At 45.0% G+C, this 19,749-nt stretch overlaps 1 protein-coding gene across 2 annotated transcripts in view; it reads left to right on the top strand.

Annotated features, from left to right (window-relative positions):
• Positions 1–19,749, top strand: part of LOC139554868 (trafficking protein particle complex subunit 9-like) — a 279,884-nt gene that overhangs the window by 70,416 nt on the left and 189,719 nt on the right. For both annotated transcript variants that reach the window (XM_071368091.1, XM_071368089.1), the window contains 2 exons: positions 2,751–2,883; positions 10,355–10,515. In XM_071368091.1, coding sequence (XP_071224192.1) covers positions 2,751–2,883; positions 10,355–10,515 — 294 coding nt within the window. The remainder of the gene's footprint in view (positions 1–2,750; positions 2,884–10,354; positions 10,516–19,749) is intronic.

Here is a 19,749-nt window from a genome sequence, read left to right as displayed (position 1 = left end):
AATAGAGGAGTGTGGTGGTGAATAGAGGAGTGTGGTGGTGAATAGAGGAGTGGGGGTGAATAGAGGAGTGTGGTGGTGAATAGAGGAGTGTGGGGGGGTTAAGAGGGTGTGTGGGGGTGTGGTGGTGAATAGAGGAGTGTGGGGGTAAATAGAGGAGTGTGGTGGTGAATAGAGGAGTGTGGGGGTTAAGAGGGGGTGTGGTGGTGAATAGAGGAGTGTGGGGGTGAATAGTGGGGGTGAATAGTGGTGTGTGTGGGGGTGAATAGAGGAGTGTGTGGGGGTGAATAGATGAGTGTGTTGGGGTTAATAGGGTGTGTGGGGGTGAATAGAGGAGTGTGGTGGTGGTGAATAGAGGAGTGTGGTGTGGTGGTGAATAGAGGAGTGTGGGGGTGAATAGAGGAGTGTGGGGGTGAATAGAGGGTGTGGGGGGGTTAAGAGGGTGTGGGGGGGTTAAGAGGGTGTGTGGGGGTGTGGTGGTGAATAGAGGAGTGTGGTGGTGAATAGAGGAGTGGGGGGGTGAATAGAGGAGTGTGGGGGTAAATAGAGGAGTGTGGTGGTGAATAGAGGAGTGTGGTGGTGAATAGAGGTGTGTGTGTGTGTGTGGGGGTGAATAGAGGAGTGTGTGGGGGTTAAGAGGGTGTGTTGGGGTTAATAAGGTGTGTGGGGGTGAATAGAGGAGTGTGTGGGGATTAAGAGGGTGTGTGGGGGTGAATAGAGGGTGTGTGGTGGTGAATAGAGGTGTGTGTGTGTGTGTGTGTGGGGGGGGTGAATAGAGGAGTTTGGGGGTGAATAGAGGAGTGTGTGGGGATTAAGAGGGTGTGTGGGGGGTTAAGAAGGTGTGTGGTGGTGAATAGAGGAGTGTGGGGGTAAATAGAGGAGTGTGGTGGTGAATAGAGGAGTGTGGGGGTTAAGAGGGTGTGTGGGGGTGTGGTGGTGAATAGAGGAGTGTGGGGGTAAATAGAGGAGTGTGGTGGTGAATAGAGGAGTGTGGTGGTGAATAGAGGAGTGTGGTGGTGAATAGAGGAGTGTGGTGGTGAATAGAGGAGTGTGGTGGTGAATAGAGGATTGTGTGGGGGTTAAAAGGGTGTGTGGGAGTGTGGGGGTGAATAGAGGAGTGTGGTGGTGAATAGAGGAGTGTGGTGGTGAATAGAGGAGTGTGGTGGTGAATAGAGGAGTGTGGTGGTGAATAGAGGAGTGTGGTGGTGAATAGAGGAGTGTGGTGGTGAATAGAGGAGTGTGGTGGTGAATAGAGGAGTGTGGTGGTGAATAGAGGAGTGTGGTGGTGAATAGAGGAGTGTGGTGGTGAATAGAGGAGTGTGGGGGTGAATAGAGGAAGGTGGGGGTTAAGAGGGTGTGTGGGGGTGTGGTGGTGAATAGAGGAGTGTGGTGGTGAATAGAGGAGTGTGGTGGTGAATAGAGGAGTGTGGTGGTGAATAGAGGAGTGTGGTGGTGAATAGAGGAGTGTGGGGGTTAAGAGGGTGTGTGGGGGTGTGGTGGTGAATAGAGGAGTGTGGTGGTGAATAGAGGAGTGTGGTGGTGAATAGAGGAGTGTGGTGGTGAATAGAGGAGTGTGGGGGTTAAGAGGGTGTGTGGGGGTGTGGTGGTGAATAGAGGAGTGTGGTGGTGAATAGAGGAGTGTGGTGGTGAATAGAGGAGTGTGGTGGTGAATAGAGGAGTGTGGTGGTGAATAGAGGAGTGTGGGGGTTAAGAGGGTGTGTGGGGGTGTGGTGGTGAATAGAGGAGTGTGGTGGTGAATAGAGGAGTGTGGTGGTGAATAGAGGAGTGTGGTGGTGAATAGAGGAGTGTGGTGGTGAATAGAGGAGTGTGGTGGTGAATAGAGGAGTGTGGTGGTGAATAGAGGAGTGTGGTGGTGAATAGAGGAGTGTGGTGGTGAATAGAGGAGTGTGGTGGTGAATAGAGGAGTGTGGTGGTGAATAGAGGAGTGTGGTGGTGAATAGAGGAGTGTGGTGGTGAATAGAGGAGTGTGGTGGTGAATAGAGGAGTGTGGTGGTGAATAGAGGAGTGTGGTGGTGAATAGAGGAGTGTGGTGGTGAATAGAGGAGTGTGGTGGTGAATAGAGGAGTGTGGTGGTGAATAGAGGAGTGTGGTGGTGAATAGAGGAGTGTGCGGGTGAATAGAGGAGTGTGTGGGGGTTAAGAGGGTGTGTGGGGGTGTGGTGGTGAATAGAGGAGTGTGGGGGTAAATAGAGGAGTGTGGTGGTGAATAGAGGAGTGTGGTGGTGAATAGAGGAGTGTGGTGGTGAATAGAGGAGTGTGGGGGTTAAGAGGGTGTGTGGGGGTGTGGTGGTGAATAGAGGAGTGTGGTGGTGAATAGAGGAGTGTGGTGGTGAATAGAGGAGTGTGGGGGTGAATAGAGGAGTGTGGTGGTGAATAGAGGAGTGTGGTGGTGAATAGAGGAGTGTGGTGGTGAATAGAGGAGTGTGGTGGTGAATAGAGGAGTGTTGGGGTGAATAGAGGTGTGTGGGTGTTAAGAGGGTAAACCTTTGTTATCCCACAGTGGGAGTCCCAACTCTAATCAAACCAAGACTCAGAACTCTATTTCTCCCATTTGTATTAGATGAATAAGTTAGACCCTTTTTTTCTGAACAGAGGATGATTGGATAGAAATCCTTTAGAATTGTGTTCTCAATGTCACCCTTTGTAGAATGGAGAGAAGTTATCGGAGTGCTTGTTAGTCCTTGGTTTGAGGGCACTGAATTTTACCTCTCGCCCTCTCTCTCTTCCCTGTAGGCTACCACACGTCAGTGTTTGGTGTGACCAGTGACTGTCTCCTGGAGGGTCTACCCAGTGTGTTGACCAGTGGCTGTATGGTGGAGGTCATTCCATCATTACCCCGTCTCCAGCTCAGCACCTCTCTACCACGGTGAGACACCCTGCGCCCTAACCCATACCCCCTTCACCCTAACCTCAACCTCAAACACCCTGTCCACACAGTACACACAGTACATGTTATAGTAGTTCTGGGGACCAGAACTATCACACCTGATTCAACAGATCAATGAATCAAGTCGTTGACAGCTGATCAAGTATAACATTTTGAGTCTATTTGGGTCCTGCTATGTCCCCATAACCTTTACCTTATACCCCCTTGTTCTGCCTCATTAAATCAAACCTAAGAGTCCTTTGTTCTCTGTTTTAAAGCTGCTGTGTCATCAGAAGTGGCTTTCAGTCAGTCCTATTAATGCCCGGTCACACACAGAGATGATGTACTATAGCCTATACGAACCACAGTGCAGTGACCTCTATCCTGGAGCTAGACGCTAGCAGTTCTTCCTCTTCTCCTATTTCCTGTTGTGCACCTATTCTTACCAGTCATCAAACCAATCACTCCCCACCACTGCTTGTTATTACCAATCACTTTAACAGTTGGAAGTCTCACCTCAATGTTCATGGGTACAACCTTAAAGTGACTGAAGAATGCACTGCTCCTTTGCTTGTGAAATTCTCCACTTTACTCCAGCTCTGAGATGGTGTGTTTTAGAGATGATGGGGCAGCCACCTGGGAACGGTAGGTAGTCAGAATGCTTAGTCATAGCCACTTTAAAATGAATGAGAAGTAGTGGGGTTTCTGGACCAAAAACACGACCAGCTCCCAGTGGCATCTTGATACTTTTAGCTAGTGCTAATTCACAGCCCCAATCCCTAGACAGGCTCTTGTCTGCAAGGCAGAGTCGTCCTTTAAACAGTCGTCACTCAGTTCAGTCATATCTGGATTTCTTGCTTCTTCCGGCTACTTTTAAATTACCCACTGACGCCTCAGAGGAACCTCTATAATTACTAAGAACTTAAGTAATTATGTATACTTTGATAATTACAGGTTCTCTGTCTTATTAGGTAGAAAGATAGTTGGATAGATATGCTTTCTCTTCAGCCTAGTCGCTTGCTGCTGGACAATAACAATACAGTACAGACATAATTCTGAGACTGACTGTTGTATTGATTCCTGTACCCAACAGAGTCAGCTTCAGTAATAGCACATGCACAAAGTGGACAATTGAAATCCAATTCTCTAGATTGAGTTTTTATTCAGTTTGAAGTAATAACTAACATGGCAGGGACTAAATGGACCTCTGTTGAAATCACCACCCGTCTTGTTCCTCTATGATTTGGCCACTCGGCTTCCCTCAGTACCTCATTGTACCTTGTTCAGAATAATCGTCCAAGTTGTACTCTTTTGCTGTAATCAAGCTATTTTTCTCTCTCTTCGTCCTCCTTTTCTTTTGTATCTCATTTTCTTTGACTTGTGGTTCCCCTTCCCAATGGCCAGGGCCTTGAATATCTGTGTTGCTTTATTTGTGTGTGCGTGCGTGCGTGCGTGCGTGCGCGCGCGTGTGCTTTACTCGTCTCATATGTGTATATACTATATTCTATTCTACTGTATTTAGTCTATGCCACTCCGACGTTGCTCATCCCATTATTTATATATTCCTTAATTCCCTTTTACTTTTAGGTTGAGTGTGTTGTGAATTGTTAGATATTACTGCACTGTTGGAGCTAGAAACACAAGCATTTCGCTACTCCGCAATAGCATCTGATAAACATGTGTATGTGACAAATAAAATTAGATGATATTTGTATGTGTGTAGATTTGCACCCAGTGGCCAACATCAAGACAGGGTGAAAGTCCCAGACCCTCTGTTGGGCAGTGTCTAGACGCACTATCAGGAAATATGATTTCCTGATTCTACTCAAAATATTTTAGGCAACAAAAATATTTGAGCAGGAAAGGTACCACATGAGGGAAGAGGATGTCTTCCCTGTAATGCACAGCGTTGAGATTGCCTGCAATGACAACAAGCTCAGTCCGATGATGCTGTGACACACCGCTCCAGACCATGACGGACCCTCCACCTCCAAATTGATCCCACTCCAGAGTACAGGCCTCGGTGTAACCCTCATTCCTTTGACGATAAACGTGAATCTGACCATCACTCCCGGTGAGACAAAACCGCGACTCGTCAGAGAAGAGCACTTTTTGCCAGTCCTGTCTGGTCCAGCGACGATGGGTTTGTGCCAATAGGCGATGTTGTTGCCGGTGACGTCTTGTGAGGACCTGCCTTACAACAGGCCTACAAGCCCTCAGTCCAGCCTCTCTCAGCCTATTGCGGACAGTCTGAGCACTGATGGAGGGATTGTGCGTTCCTGGTGTAACTCGGCAGTTGTTGTTGCCATCTTGTACCTGTCCCGCAGGTGTGATGTTCGGCTGTACCGATCCTGTGCAGGTGTTGTTACACGTGGTCTGCCACTGCGAGGACGATCAGCTGTCCTTCTTGTCTCCCTGTAGTGCTGTCTTAGGCGTCTCACACTACGGACATTGCAATTTATTACCCTGGCCACATCTGCAGTCCTCATGCCTCCTTGCAGCATGCCTAAGGCAGGTTCACGCAGATGAGCAGGTACCCTGGGCATCTTTCTTTTGGTGTTTTTCAGTCAGTAGAAAGGCCTCTTAGTGTCCTTAGTTTTCATAACTGTGACCTTAATTGCCTACCGTCTGTAAGCTGTTAGTGTCTTAACGACCGTTCCACAGGTGCATGTTCATTAATTGTTTATGGTTCATTGAACAAGCATGGGAAACAGTGTTTAAACCCTTTACAATGAAGATCTGTGAAGTTATTTGGATTTTTACGAATTATCTTTGAAAGACAGTGTCCTGAAAAAGGGATGTTTCTTTTTTTGCTAAGTTTACATGAAATTGTTATTATATCTGAATGATGAGTCATTGTTACATTATATATTAATTTAGACCAACTCAGAAAGGTTCACATTTTTACTTTGGTTTTACTCGATCGGCTCACCTAAGAGAAAAGGTATCAGTACACCATGAATCCTTGATAACCATTTATTTAAACATCAACGGTTTGCAAAACAGCTCTTATTAAATTAAATTCAATTAAATTCTCAAATTATTAGTTGACAAATTACAGAATTGCAATCAACATTGCAGGTACGTCCTGATTGCTGCAGGTCGGCAAAACCCTAGAATTAGGAACTAGAACATTAACACTTGCTAGTATAGGATCTCTGTGGGCAGAACCGTGTCTTTAGGAGAGAATGGAGCTTCAACTCCATAGACTTCACAAGGACCAAAGTATTCTCATAGTAACCATGGATAACAACAAAAATGGGGACTCATGGAGGCTCAAATAGCTCGTGGTTTGCACTGTGGGTTATTTTCCTAAATAAAATATTGCCTACAAGGTAAAAAAATGAAATAAAAAGAGATGACAACCCCAATAATCATGTCATCTAAACACTTGTATTAGTTTCTTCCTGTAACATTTATCTGTTCACAAACACTGCCAATGGATGCCACCTATATTCATTCTGTAATATTTTTTTAAACCATAAATTTAAACCTTTTTTTTTCAAAAGTTCCCAATAGAAATCAGTTAAAGATTACCTGCAAAGCTTTGTAGTTTGACTATCAGTGATCCAGGTAGCATTGGGATGTCATAACAACCATACTATGCAGACAGACCCTGGTAGAATTTTCTAAATACCTGTGGTAAAATGTTGGCACCTTGATGAAACCTCAAAATTGTCAAACGGATTCAAATGTCAGTATTTCAAATGTCAAAATTGACATGACATCCTTATTAAAAACATCTATTTTGTATACAAAACAACTTAAATACCGTGGCACTGAACCTTTAAATCAGACTTTGAAGAATAAACGTGTCTTCCTTAACCTCTAACTTATTTATCCCAGATCATTGCAGTGGGCCGATCGGGGACGGGTTCTTAGACCACAATGTGCTCGAGCTCAGCCTCTTGGTGACTAACCTCCGGTAGGCAGAGGCTGGTCCCAGCACAGATTCTGTGCCCCAGGCGGCTTCAACAACAACAAGAGGCAGGCCTGTGGTAGAGGACACCATTCCTGACTTGCTACCAGAACAAATAAAGGGAGATAATAGTTCCAGAGGCTCCTCCGTGTTTAACTACGAAGGTCTTACAAAGTAACCCTGACATTCAGTCTATGATAATTGTCCTCTAGGCTGTCATCTTGACTGTGAGCTTTGAGCAGTCCAGCTCCACAAACAGTTTCTGGAATGCCTCGTGTAGGTAGCTGAGATTCCGAGCATAATGTCATGCCAAGAAGAATGGCACAAGCCTGTGCGACACTGCCCAGACCGGTGATCACTGGGACACCCTCTAGGACCCATCTCCTCTGGACCATCACTCGACATGGCACCCTCCTTCTTGATCACAGAGATTTTCATTACATGTTGTGCAAGGTCTTGCAGGACATCACCCCCTTCAGATTCCTGTAAAAAACACAAATAGACACATTCTTTCGATGTTGGGATCAAATTTTACATGCAAATTTAAATCAATCTGGATTATGAGATGCCCTTATTTTTATCAGAATGCAGTGAACATTATCACTCACTCACTCACTCACTCACTCACTCACTCACTCACTCACTCACTCACTCACTCACTCACTCACTCACTCACTCACTCACTCACTCACTCACTCACTCACTCACTCACTCACTCACTCACTAGAATATTCAGGTCAGAAAATGCTTTATTGCCCTCACATGGTTGTCTTTAATGTGGTCACCTCCTTCAGCCAGGTAGTCAATCAAGCAAATTACTCACTGAACTCACATCATGACCCTGATATAGAATTAAATCACTGTTGTCATTGGATTGAATCTGTGCATGTGAAGGAGTGAAATCTATGCATTCACCGATCCAAGTATCATATATTACTAAAATGCGTACAATGCTTGGGTAGCAGAGCAGGGCCTGTGGATTAAATTGCAGCACCAAACATCAGCCAGCTAAATATAAAACGGTGAATTCTTCCTGAGAACACTTTACCTGGAGTAGGACATCCAGCATGACCTGCAATCTGTGTCCAGGTGCTCCTCCCTTGGAATGGAATAAGGACAGCAGCATAGGGGTGTACTGGTCCAACGTGGCCATTAACCTTGGCTCAATATGCTTTGTGGTGTACTGGTCCAACATGGCCATAAACCTTGGCTCAAGATGCTTTGTGGTGTACTGGTCCAACATGGCCATAAACCTTGGCTCAAGATGCTTTGTGGTGTACTGGTCCAACGTGGCCATTAACCTTGGCTCAATATGCTTTGTGGTGTACTGGTCCAACGTGGCCATTAACCTTGGCTCAATATGCTTTGTGGTGTACTGGTCCAACATGGCCATAAACCTTGGCTCAAGATGCTTTGTGGTGTACTGGTCCAACATGGCCATAAACCTTGGCTCAGGATGCTTTGTGGTGTACTGGTCCAACATGGCCATAAACCTTGGCTCAATATGCTTTGTGGTGTACTGGTCCAACATGGCCATAAACCTTGGCTCAATATGCTTTGTGGTGTACTGGTCCAACATGGCCATAAACCTTGGCTCAAGATGCTTTGTGGTGTACTGGTTCAACATGGCCATAAACCTTGGCTCAAGATGCTTTGTGGTGTACTGGTCCAACATGGCCATAAACCTTGGCTCAATATGCTTTGTGGTGTACTGGTCCAACATGGCCATAAACCTTGGCTCAAGATGCTTTGTGGTGTACTGGTCCAACATGGCCATAAACCTTGGCTCAATATGCTTTGTGGTGTACTGGTCCAACATGGCCATAAACCTTGGATCAATATGCTTTGTGGTGTACTGGTCCAACATGGCCATAAACCTTGGATCAAGATGCTTTGTGGTGTACTGGTCCAACGTGGCCATAAACCTTGGATCAATATGCTTTGTCGTGTACTGGTCCAACGTGGCCATAAACCTTGGCTCAATATGCTTTGTGGTGTACTGGTCCAACATGGCCATAAACCTTGGCTCAATATGCTTTGTGGTGTACTGGTCCAACGTGGCCATAAACCTTGACTCAATATGCTTTGTGGTGTACTGGTCCAACATGGCCATAAACCTTGGCTCAATATGCTTTGTGGTGTACTGGTCCAACATGGCCATAAACCTTGGCTCAATATGCTTTGTGGTGTACTGGTCCAACATGGCCATAAACCTTGGCTCAATATGCTTTGTGGTGTACTGGTCCAACGTGGCCATAAACCTTGGCTCAATATGCTTTGTGGTGTACTGGTCCAACGTGGCCATAAACCTTGGATCAAGATGCTTTGTGGTGTACTGGTCCAACGTGGCCATAAACTTTGGCTCAATATGCTTTGTGGTGTACTGGTCCAACATGGCCATAAACCTTGGCTCAAGATCCTCTCAAGCTGTCAGGTTGGATGGGGAGCGTTGCTGCACAGCTATTTTCAGGTCTCCAGAGATGTTTGATCAGGTTCAAGTCTGGGCTCTGACTGAGCCACTCAAGGACATTCAGAGACGGAAGTCAGGTTGGAAGGTGAACCGTCGCCCCAGTCTGAGGTCTTGAGCGCTCTGAAGCAGGAATCCATCAAGGATCTCTCTGTACTTTGCTCCGTTCATCTTTGCCTCGATGCTGACTAGTCTCCCAGTCCCTGCCGCTGAAAAACATTCCCACAGCATGATGCTGCCACCACCATACTTCACCGTAGGGATGGCCAATCTTGGTTTCATCATGGTTTGAGAGTCTAAGTGCATTTTGGCAAACTCCAAGCTGGCTGTCATGTGCTTTTTACTGAGGAGTGGCTTCAGTCTGGCCACTCTACCATAATATGCCTGATTGGTGGAGTGCTGCAGAGATGGGAGAACCTTCCAGAAGGACAACCATCTCCACAGAGGATCTCTAGAGCTCTGTCAGAGTGACCATCGGGTTATTCGTCACCTCCCTGACCAAGGCCCTTGGATGGCCAGCTCTAGGAAGAGTCTTGGTGGTTCCAAACTTCTTCCATTTAAGAATGGAAGAATTTTTCAAATCATGTCCAATCAATTGAATTTACCACAGGTGGACTCCAATCAAGTTGTAGATACATCTCAAGGATGATCAACGGAAACAGGATGCACCTCAGTTCAATTTCGAGTCTCATATTAAAGGGTCTGAATAGTTATGTAAATAAGGTATTTCTGTTTTTATATTTAATACAATTTCAAAAAAATTCGAAAAACCTGTTTTCACCTTTTCATTATGGGGTATTGTGTGTAGATTGCTGAGGATTTTTATTTATTTAATACATTTTAGAATAAGGCTGTTACCTAACAAAATGTTGAAAAAGTCAAGGGGTCTGAATACTTTCTGAAGGCACTATATATCTCTAGAGAAATTGTGCATTGAGCTTACAAAAAAAAAGAACAAAATGGAATTCCAATTGAATTGACGTAGGTCTATTAGTTGATTTAAAAACCGACAAATAACCATATTTGTGTTAATCGTTCAGCACTAGTCTGAAGACATGTTTTAACCCTTCTGTATCTGTCTCCAGGTCGGCCCATCCCCTCCAGCCCTCTAAAGAGGAGTTGTCCAGCAGTGTGTCTGTCCAGTTGTTTAACGGAGAGACCCAGCATCTGACCATCACTCTGGAGAACATTGGCTCTGAAGACCTGGAGACGCTGGAGGTCGCCTCCAAGACCTGTAATACTAAAGGTCAGGGGTCAGACAAAACGCATACACACACACACGCTTTCATGCTGTTTTTAAACCAGTGATTCCTTTGATGTACTTTCCCTCCATCTGTTTCTTTCTGTCTCTCTCTCTCTCTGTCCCTCTCTCACAGTCGCTCTTTCACTCCCTCTCTCTCACTGTCTCTCTCTCTCCCTCTCTCTCCCCTGGTGACTCCTCCTGTCCTCTCGTCAGCGTTAGAGGTCACTGGTCATTGTGTTTCGGTTCTTCAGCTTTCATGCTCTTATGTCTTTTCTCTTTGTGTTACTTTGCAGAGCTGGGATCGCCCAAGCTCTGCAGTTTCGCTCTCTCTCCCCCTCCCCCTCCCTCCCCCATGTATCCAGCTGACATCTGGAATATGTTCTGACAAAACGTTGCACATCAACAGTTGTGTCACGTAGTTAGCCGTCAAACTTGTAGTTACAACTGTAGTCCACCTGTGGTGCGTGGTTTAAATTCAAATGACCCACCTGCTCTGTCAGAGCTGTGGTTTACTGTTGGTGTTGTAGAGGGATGCATTCCTTTTGAAGTTGCCAAGGAAACTCATGTGATGAGCAGAATGTCTACGGTAGATGTGGGAGTGGCTTGCCAGTACAGTGCTGTTGTGGAGCCTCAACAGCCTGCAGACTCTTACATTATGGATACACTGGTTTTAACAGGGCTGGGGGGAAACAATCTGTCTTCTTCTTATAGGAAGACAGTCCTTTGCTATTGCTTTGATTTTAACATACAGTACAGTCTTCACATTTTCAGTTGAAGTCCTGGCTGTGAACTTACCTTGAACTTATCAAGGCGTTTCATTGTCTTCATTAATCACATTGAAAGAATCCCTTCTCTCTAACAAAATCTGAAAGAATATTCAGTACATTACTCACCATAAAGTAGGCTACAGTCTTATATCAACAAGTTGTGTTGGTTTGAAAAAGATCCCACCAGATATCTTCTCAATGTATTAACATATTATTAAAAGGCAATCTGTTCAAAGGCAAACTTCTTCTGAGTCATCAAATCAAATTGTATTTGTCACATACACATGGTTAGCAGATGTTAATGCGAGTGTAGCGAAATGCTTGTGCTTCTAGTTCCGACAATGCAGTAATAACCAACGAGTAATCTAACCTAACAATTCCACAACTACTACCTTATACACACAAGTGTAAAGGGATAAAGAATATGTACATAAATATATATGAATGAGTGATGGTACAGAACGGCATAGGCAAGATGCAGTAGATGGTATAGAGTACAGTATATACATATGAGATGAGTAATGTAGGGTATGTAAACATAAAGTGGCATAGTTTAAAGTGGCTAGTGAAACATGTATTACATAAAGATGGCAAGATGCAGTAGATGATATAGAGTACAGTAGATACATACCCTACATTACTCATCTCATATGTGTATGTAAACATTATATTAAGTGGCATTGTTTAAAGTGGCTAGTGATACATTTTTACATACATTTCCATCAATTCCCATTATTAAAGTGGCTGGAGTTGAGTCAGTATGTTGGCAGCGGCCACTAAATGTTAGTGGTGGCTGTTTAACAGTCTGATGGCCTTGAGATAGAAGCTGTTTTTCAGTCTCTCGGTCCCTGCTTTGATGCACCTGTACTGACCTCGCCTTCTGGATGATAGCGGGGTGAACAGGCAGTGGCTCGGGTGGTTGTTGTCCTTGATGATCTTTATGGCCTTCCTGTGACATCGGGTGGTGTAGCTGTCCTGGAGGGCAGATAGTTTGCCCCCGGTGATGCGTTGTGCAGACCTCACTACCCTCTGGAGAGCCTTACGGTTGTGGGCGGAGCAGTTGCCGTACCAGGCGGCGATACAGCCCGACAGGATGCTCTCGATTGTGCATCTGTAGAAGTTTGTGAGTGCTTTTGGTGACAAGCCGAATTTCTTCAGCCTCCTGAGGTTGAAGAGACGCTGCTGCGCCTTCTTCACAACGCTGTCTGTGTGGGTGGACCAATTCAGTTTGTCCGTGATGTGTACGCCGAGGAACTTAAAACTACTACCCTCTCCACTACTGTCCCGTCGATGTGGATAGAGGGGTGCTCCCTCTGCTGTTTCCTGAAGTCCACAATCATCTCCTTTGTTTTGTTGACGTTGAGTGTGAGGTTATTTTCCTGACACCACACTCCGAGGGCCCTCACCTCCTCCCTGTAGGCTGTCTCGTCGTTGTTGGTAATCAAGCCTACCACTGTAGTGTCGTCCGCAAACTTGATGATTGAGTTGGAGGCGTGCATGGCTACGCAGTCGTGGGTGAACAGGGAGTACAGGAGAGGGCTCAGAACGCACCCTTGTACGCACCCAGAACGCACCCCCTAAATGCTGAGCTGTAGTCGATGAACAGCATTCTCACATAGGTATTCCTCTTGTCCAGATGGGTTAGGGCAGTGTGCAGTGTGGTTGCGATTGCGTCGTCTGTGGACGTATTGGGTTGGTAAGCAAATTGGAGTGGGTCTAGGGTGTCATTTAGGGTGGAGGTGATATGGTCCTTGACTAGTCTCTCAAAGCACTTCATGATGACGGAAGTGAGTGCTAGGGGGCTGTTTATCTCAGTTACCTTAGCTTTCTTGGGAACAGGAACAATGGTGGGACCTCTTGAAGCATGTGGGAACAGCAGACTGGGATAAGGATTGATTGAATATGTCCATAAACACACCAGCCAGCTGGTCTGCGCATGCTCTGAGGACGCGGCTGGGAATGCCGTCTGGGCCTGCAGCCTTGCGAGGGTTAACACGTTTAAATGTTTTACTCACCTCGGCTGCAGTGAAGGAGAGCCCGCAGGTTTTGGTAGCGGGGCCGTGTCAGTGGCACTGTATTGTCCTCAAAGCGAACAAAAAAGTTATTTAGTCTGTCTGGGACCAAGACATCCTGGTCCGCGACGGGGCTGGTTTTCTTTTTGTAATCCGTGATTGACTGTAGACCCTGCCACATACCTCTTGTGTCTGAGCTGTTGAATTGCGACTCTACTTTGTCTCTATGCTGGCACTTAGCTTGTTTGATTGCCTTGCGGAGGGAATAGCTACACCGTTTGTATTCGGTCATGTTTCCGGTCACCTTGCCCTGGTTAAAAGCAGTGGTTCACGCTTTCAGTTTCACGCGACTGCTGCCATCAATCCACGGTTTCTGGTTTGGGAATGTTTTAATCGTTACTGTGGCTATTATGTCGCCGATGCACTTTTCTAATGAACTCGCTCACCGAATCAGCGTATTTGTCAATGTTGTTGTTGGACGCAATGCGGAACATATCCCAATCCACGTTATCGAAGCAGTCTTGAAGCGTGGAATCAGATTGGTCGGACCAGCGTTGAACAGACCTGAGCGCGGGAGCTTCTTGTTTTCATCACACCTTGGTTGAGGAGGCTAAAAGTATGAAGCATTATGACAAACCTAATTACTGTTGTCCAGAACTGCAAGCTGCACATCAACGTTAGAAAGTTTCCTAACTTTTACGCTTTCTTTGTCAGCGTTGGTGAAAAGCCAAAAGGCTTTTAAAGTGATGATTGATTGTGTTTGTTTTCTCTCTGGAAGCAGAAACTCTCTTGATATGATGAAATTACAGAATTACAGAGGCTGTGTCGCAAATGGCACCCTATTCCCTATACAGTGTACTACTACTGACCAGTTGTGCACTATATAGGGAATAGGGTGCCATGTCGGGACACAGCCAACAATTGGAGTACCGTAAGTGGAGGAAAGGAGCGTCATCTCATTTTCTTCTTACTTCTCGTCATTAAGAAGCTCTGTGGTTTATCTCCCTAGTGGGGTTACCTTGGCATAGATCCTGCAACATATGTTCTTTGCCAGATGTCATACAGAAACAGAGTTCATCTAATTTAGATGAGATTCCTTTACTTTGGGTTTATTGGATGGTCTGATGGCTTGGAGATGTTGGGAGGTGCAGTCCCACTTGACGTGACATTTGGTAATGAACGATTTGTAAAGCATGTGTAGGCATTATATAAGGTCCCTAAGAGGCTTTACAGTGCCTTCAGAAAGTATTCGCACCCCTTGACTTTTTCACATGTTGTGTTACAAAAAGGAGAATTAAAGCCATCTACTTAAAATACTCTGTCAAAGTGGAAGAACAATTCTAACATTTGTAGAACATTTATGAAAAATAAAACACTATCTTCATTACATAAGTATTCAACATAAGTGTTAGAATCACCTTTGGCAGTGATTATAGCTGTGAATCTGTCTGGGTAAGTCTCTAAGAGCTTTGCACACCATTCCTTTTTAAATTCTTCAAGCTGTGTCAGGTTGGTTGTTGATCATTGCTAGACATCCATTTTCAAGCCTCACCATAGATTTGCAAGCCGATTTAAGTCAAAACTGTAACTAGGCCACTCAGGAACATTCAATGTTGTCTTGATAAGCAAACTCCAGTGTATATTTGGTTAATTTTGTCTCCAGTGTCTGTTGGAAATCAGACTGAACCAGGTTTTCCTCTAGGATTTTGCCTGTGCTTAGCTCTATTCAGTAAATGTTTATCCTAAAAAAAAACTCCCTAGTATAGTACTTACCGGTGACAAGCATACGTGTATAGCATGATGCAGCCACCACCATTCTTGAAAATATGAAGTGGTACTCATAATGCTTTGTTTTCAGGACATAAAGTTAATTTCTTTGGCACATTTTTAGCAGTTTTACTTTAGTGTCTTATTACAAACAGGATGCATGTTTTGTAATATTTGTATTATGTACAGGCTAGGGGTCGACCGATTATGATTTTTTTAACACCGATACCGATTTATTGGAGGACCCAAAAAAACTGAAAACGATTAATCAGCTGATGAAAAAAAAGTGTGTGTGTGTGTGTGTGTGTGTGTGTGTGTGTGTGTGTGTGTGTGTGTGTGTGTGTGTGTGTGTGTGTGTGTGTGTGTGTGTGTGTGTGTGTGTGTGTGTGTGTGTGTGTGTATATATACACTGCTCAAAAAAATAAAGGGAACACTTAAACAACACAATGTAACTCCAAGTCAATCACACTTCTGTGAAATCAAACTGTCCACTTAGAAAGCAACACTGATTGACAATAAATTTCACATGCTGTTGTGCAAATGGAATAGACAACAGGTGGAAATTATAGGCAATTAGCAAGACACCCCCAATAAAGGAGTGGTTCTGCAGGTGGTGACCACAGACCACAGTCACTTTTGAATGCTGGCGGTGCTTTCACTCTAGTGGTAGCATGAGACGGAGTCTACAACCCACACAAGTGGCTCAGGTAGTGCAGCTCATCCAGGATGGCACATCAATGCAAGCTGTGGCAAGAAGGTTTGCTGTGTCTGTCAGCGTAGTGTCCAGAGCATGGAGGCGCTACCAGGAGACAGGCCAGTACATCAGGAGACGTGGAGGAGGCCGTAGGAGGGCAACAACCCAGCAGCAGGACCGCTACCTCCGCCTTTGTGCATGGAGGAGCAGGTGGAGCACTGCCAGAGCCCTGCAAAATGACCTCCAGCAGGCCACAAATGTGCAAGTGTCTGCTCAAACGGTCAGATACAGACTCCATGAGGGTGGTGACGTCCACAGGTGGGGGTTGTGCTTACAGCCCAACACCGTGCAGGACGTTTGGCATTTGCCAGAGAACACCAAGATTGGCAAATTCGCCACTGGCGCCATGTGCTCTTCACAGATAAAAGCAGGTTCACACTGAGCACGTGACAGACGTGACAGAGTCTGGAGATGCCGTGGAGAACGTTCTGCTGCCTGCAACATCCTCCAGCATGACCGGTTTGGTGGTGGGTCAGTCATGGTGTGGGGTGGCATTTCCTTGGGGGGCCGCACATCCCTCCATGTGCTCGCCAGAGGTAGCCTGACTGCCATTAGGTACCGAGATGAGATCCTCAGACCCCTTGTGAGACCATATGCTGGTGCGGTTGGCCCTGGGTTCCTACTAATGCAAGACAATGCTAGACCTCATGTGGCTGGAGTGTGTCAGCAGTTCCTGCAAGAGGAAGGCATTGATGCTATGGACTGGCCCGCCCGTTCCCCAGACCTGAATCCAATTGAGCACATCTGGGACATCATGTCTCGCTCCATCCACCAACGGCATGTTGCACCACAGACTGTCCAGGAGTTGGCGGATACTTTAGTCCAGGTCTGGGAGGAGATGCCTCAGGAGACCATCCGCCACCTCATCGGGAGCATGCCCAGGCGTTGTAGGGAGGTCATACAGGCACGTGGAGGCCACACACACTACTGAGCCTCATTTTGACTTGTTTTAAGGACATTACATCAAAGTTGGATCACCCTGTAGTGTGGTTTTCCACTTTAATTTTGAGTGTGACTCCAAATCCAGACCTCCATGGGTTGATAAATTTGATTTCCATTGATAATTTTTGTGTGATTTTGTTGTCAGCACATTCAACTATGTAAAGAAAAAAGTATTTAATAAGAATATTTCATTCATTCAGATCTAGGATGTATTTTAGTGTTCCCTTTATTTTTTTGAGCAGTGTATATATATATATATATATATACAGTGGGGAGAACAAGTATTTGATACACTGCCGATTTTGCAGGTTTTCCTACTTACAAAGCATGTAGAGGTCTGTAATTTTTATCATAGGTACACTTCAACTGTGAGAGACGGAATCTAAAACAAAAATCCAGAAAATCACATTGTATGATTTTTAAGTAATTAATTTGCATTTTATTGCATGACATAAGTATTTGATCACCTACCAACCAGTAAGAATTCCGGCTCTCACAGACCTGTTAGTTTTTCTTTAAGAAGCCCTCCTGTTCTCCACTCATTACCTGTATTAACTGCACCTGTTTGAACTCGTTACCTGTATAAAAGACACCTGTCCACACACTCAATCAAACAGACTCCAACCTCTCCACAATGGCCAAGACCAGAGAGCTGTGTAAGGACATCAGGGATAAAATTGTAGACCTGCACAAGGCTGGGATGGGCTACAGGACAATAGGCAAGCAGCTTGGTGAGAAGGCAACAACTGTTGGCGCAATTATTAGAAAATGGAAGAAGTTCAAGATGACGGTCAATCACCCTCGGTCTGGGGCTCCATGCAAGATCTCACCTCGTGGGGCATCAATGATCATGAGGAAGGTGAGGGATTAGCCCAGAACTACACGGCAGGACCTGGTCAATGACCTGAAGAGAGCTGGGACCACAGTCTCAAAGAAAACCATTAGTAACACACTACGCCGTCATGGATTAAAATCCTGCAGTGCACGCAAGGTCCCCCTGCTCAAGCCAGCGCATGTCCAGGCCCGTCTGAAAATTGCCAATGACCATCTGGATGATCCAGAGGAGGAATGGGAGAAGGTCATGTGGTCTGATGAGACAAAAATAGAGCTTTTTGGTCTAAACGCCACTCGCCGTGTTTGGAGGAAGAAGAAGGATGAGTACAACCCCAAGAACACCATCCCAACCGTGAAGCCTGGACGTGGAAACATCATTCTTTGGGGATGCTTTTCTGCAAAGGGGACAGGACGACTGCACCGTATTGAGGGGAGGATGGATGGGGCCATGTATCGCGAGATCTTGGCCAACAACCTCCTTCCCTCAGTAAAAGCATTGAAGATGGGTCGTGGCTGGGTCTTCCAGCATGACAACAACCCGAAACACACAGCCAGAGCAACTAAGGAGTGGCTCCGTAAGAAGCATCTCAAGGTCCTGGAGTGGCCTAGCCAGTCTCCAGACCTGAACCCAATAGAAAATCTTTGGAGGGAGCTGAAAGTCCGTATTGCCCAGCGACAGCCCCGAAACCTGAAGGATCTGGAGAAGATCTGTATGGAGGAGTGGGCCAAAATCCCTGCTGCAGTGTGTGCAAACCTGGTCAAGAACTACAGGAAACGTATGATCTCTGTAATTGCAAACAAAGGCTTCTGTACCAAATATTAAGTTCTGCTTTTCGGATGTATCAAATACTTATGTCATGCAATAAAATGCAAATTAATTACTTAAAAATCATACAATGTGATTTTCTGGATTTTTGTTTAAGATTCCGCCTCTCACAGTTGAAGTGTACCTATGATAAAAATTACAGACCTCTACATGCTTTGTAAGTAGGAAAACCTGCAAAATTGGCAGTGTATCAAATACTTGTTCTCCCCACTGTATATACAGTGGGGAGAACAAGTATTTGATACACTGCCGGTTCAAATCCAGAAAATCACATTGTATGATTTTTAAGTAATTAATTTGCATTTTATTGCATGACATAAGTATTTGATATATCAGAAAAGCAGAACTTAATATTTGGTACAGAAACCTTTGTTTGCAATTACAGAGATCATACGTTTCCTGTAGACCCAGACTGCTGCATATACCCCGACTCTGCTTACACTGAACGCAAGAGAAGTGACACAATTTCCCTAGTTAAAAGAAATTCAGCAGGCAATATTAACTAAATATGCAGGTTTAAAAATATATACTTGTGTTTTGATTTTCAGAAAGGCATTGATGTTTATGGTTAGGTACATTGGTGCAACGACACGCTTTTTTCGCAAATGTGCTTGTTAAATAACCGTTTGGCGAAGTAGGCTGTGATTCAATGATAAATTAACAGGCACCGCATCGATTATATGCAACACAGGACAAGCTAGATAAACTAGTAATATCATCAACTATGTGTAGTTAACTAGTGATTATGTTAAGATTGATTGTTTTTTATAAGATACGTTTAATGCTAGCTAGCACCTTACCTTGGATCCTTGCTGCACTCGCATAACAGGTAGCCTGCCACGCAGTCTCCTCGTGGAGTTCAATGTAATCGGCCATAATGCCGGCCATAATGCCGATTACCGATTGTTATGAAAACCTGAAATCGTCCCTAATTAATCGGCCATTACGATTAATCGGTCGACCTCTAGTACCGGCTTCCTTTTTAATTCTCTCATTTAGGTTAGTTTGATGGAATAACTACAATGTTGTTGATCCATCCTCAGTTTAAACTCACCATAGGCCTCATGATGAAATCCCTGAGCGGTTTCCTTCCTCTCTGGGAACTGAGTTAGGAAGGACACCTGTATCTTTGTAGTGACTGGGTGTATTGATACACCATCCAAAGTGTAATTAATAAAGTTATTAATTAATAACACCATGCTCAAATGGATATTCAATGTCAGCTTTTATTTGTAATTGTTTTGACCCATCTACCGATAGGTGCTTTGTGAGGCATTGGAAAACCTCCCTGGTCTTTGTGGTTGAATTTGTGTTTGAAATTCACTGCTCGATTGT

The sequence above is a fragment of the Salvelinus alpinus genome, chromosome 26 (assembly GCF_045679555.1).
Source record: "Salvelinus alpinus chromosome 26, SLU_Salpinus.1, whole genome shotgun sequence".
Lineage (NCBI taxonomy): Eukaryota > Metazoa > Chordata > Actinopteri > Salmoniformes > Salmonidae > Salvelinus > Salvelinus alpinus.
The sequence above is the reverse complement of the archived record's forward strand: the minus strand, read 5'-3'. Positions and strand labels throughout refer to the sequence as shown.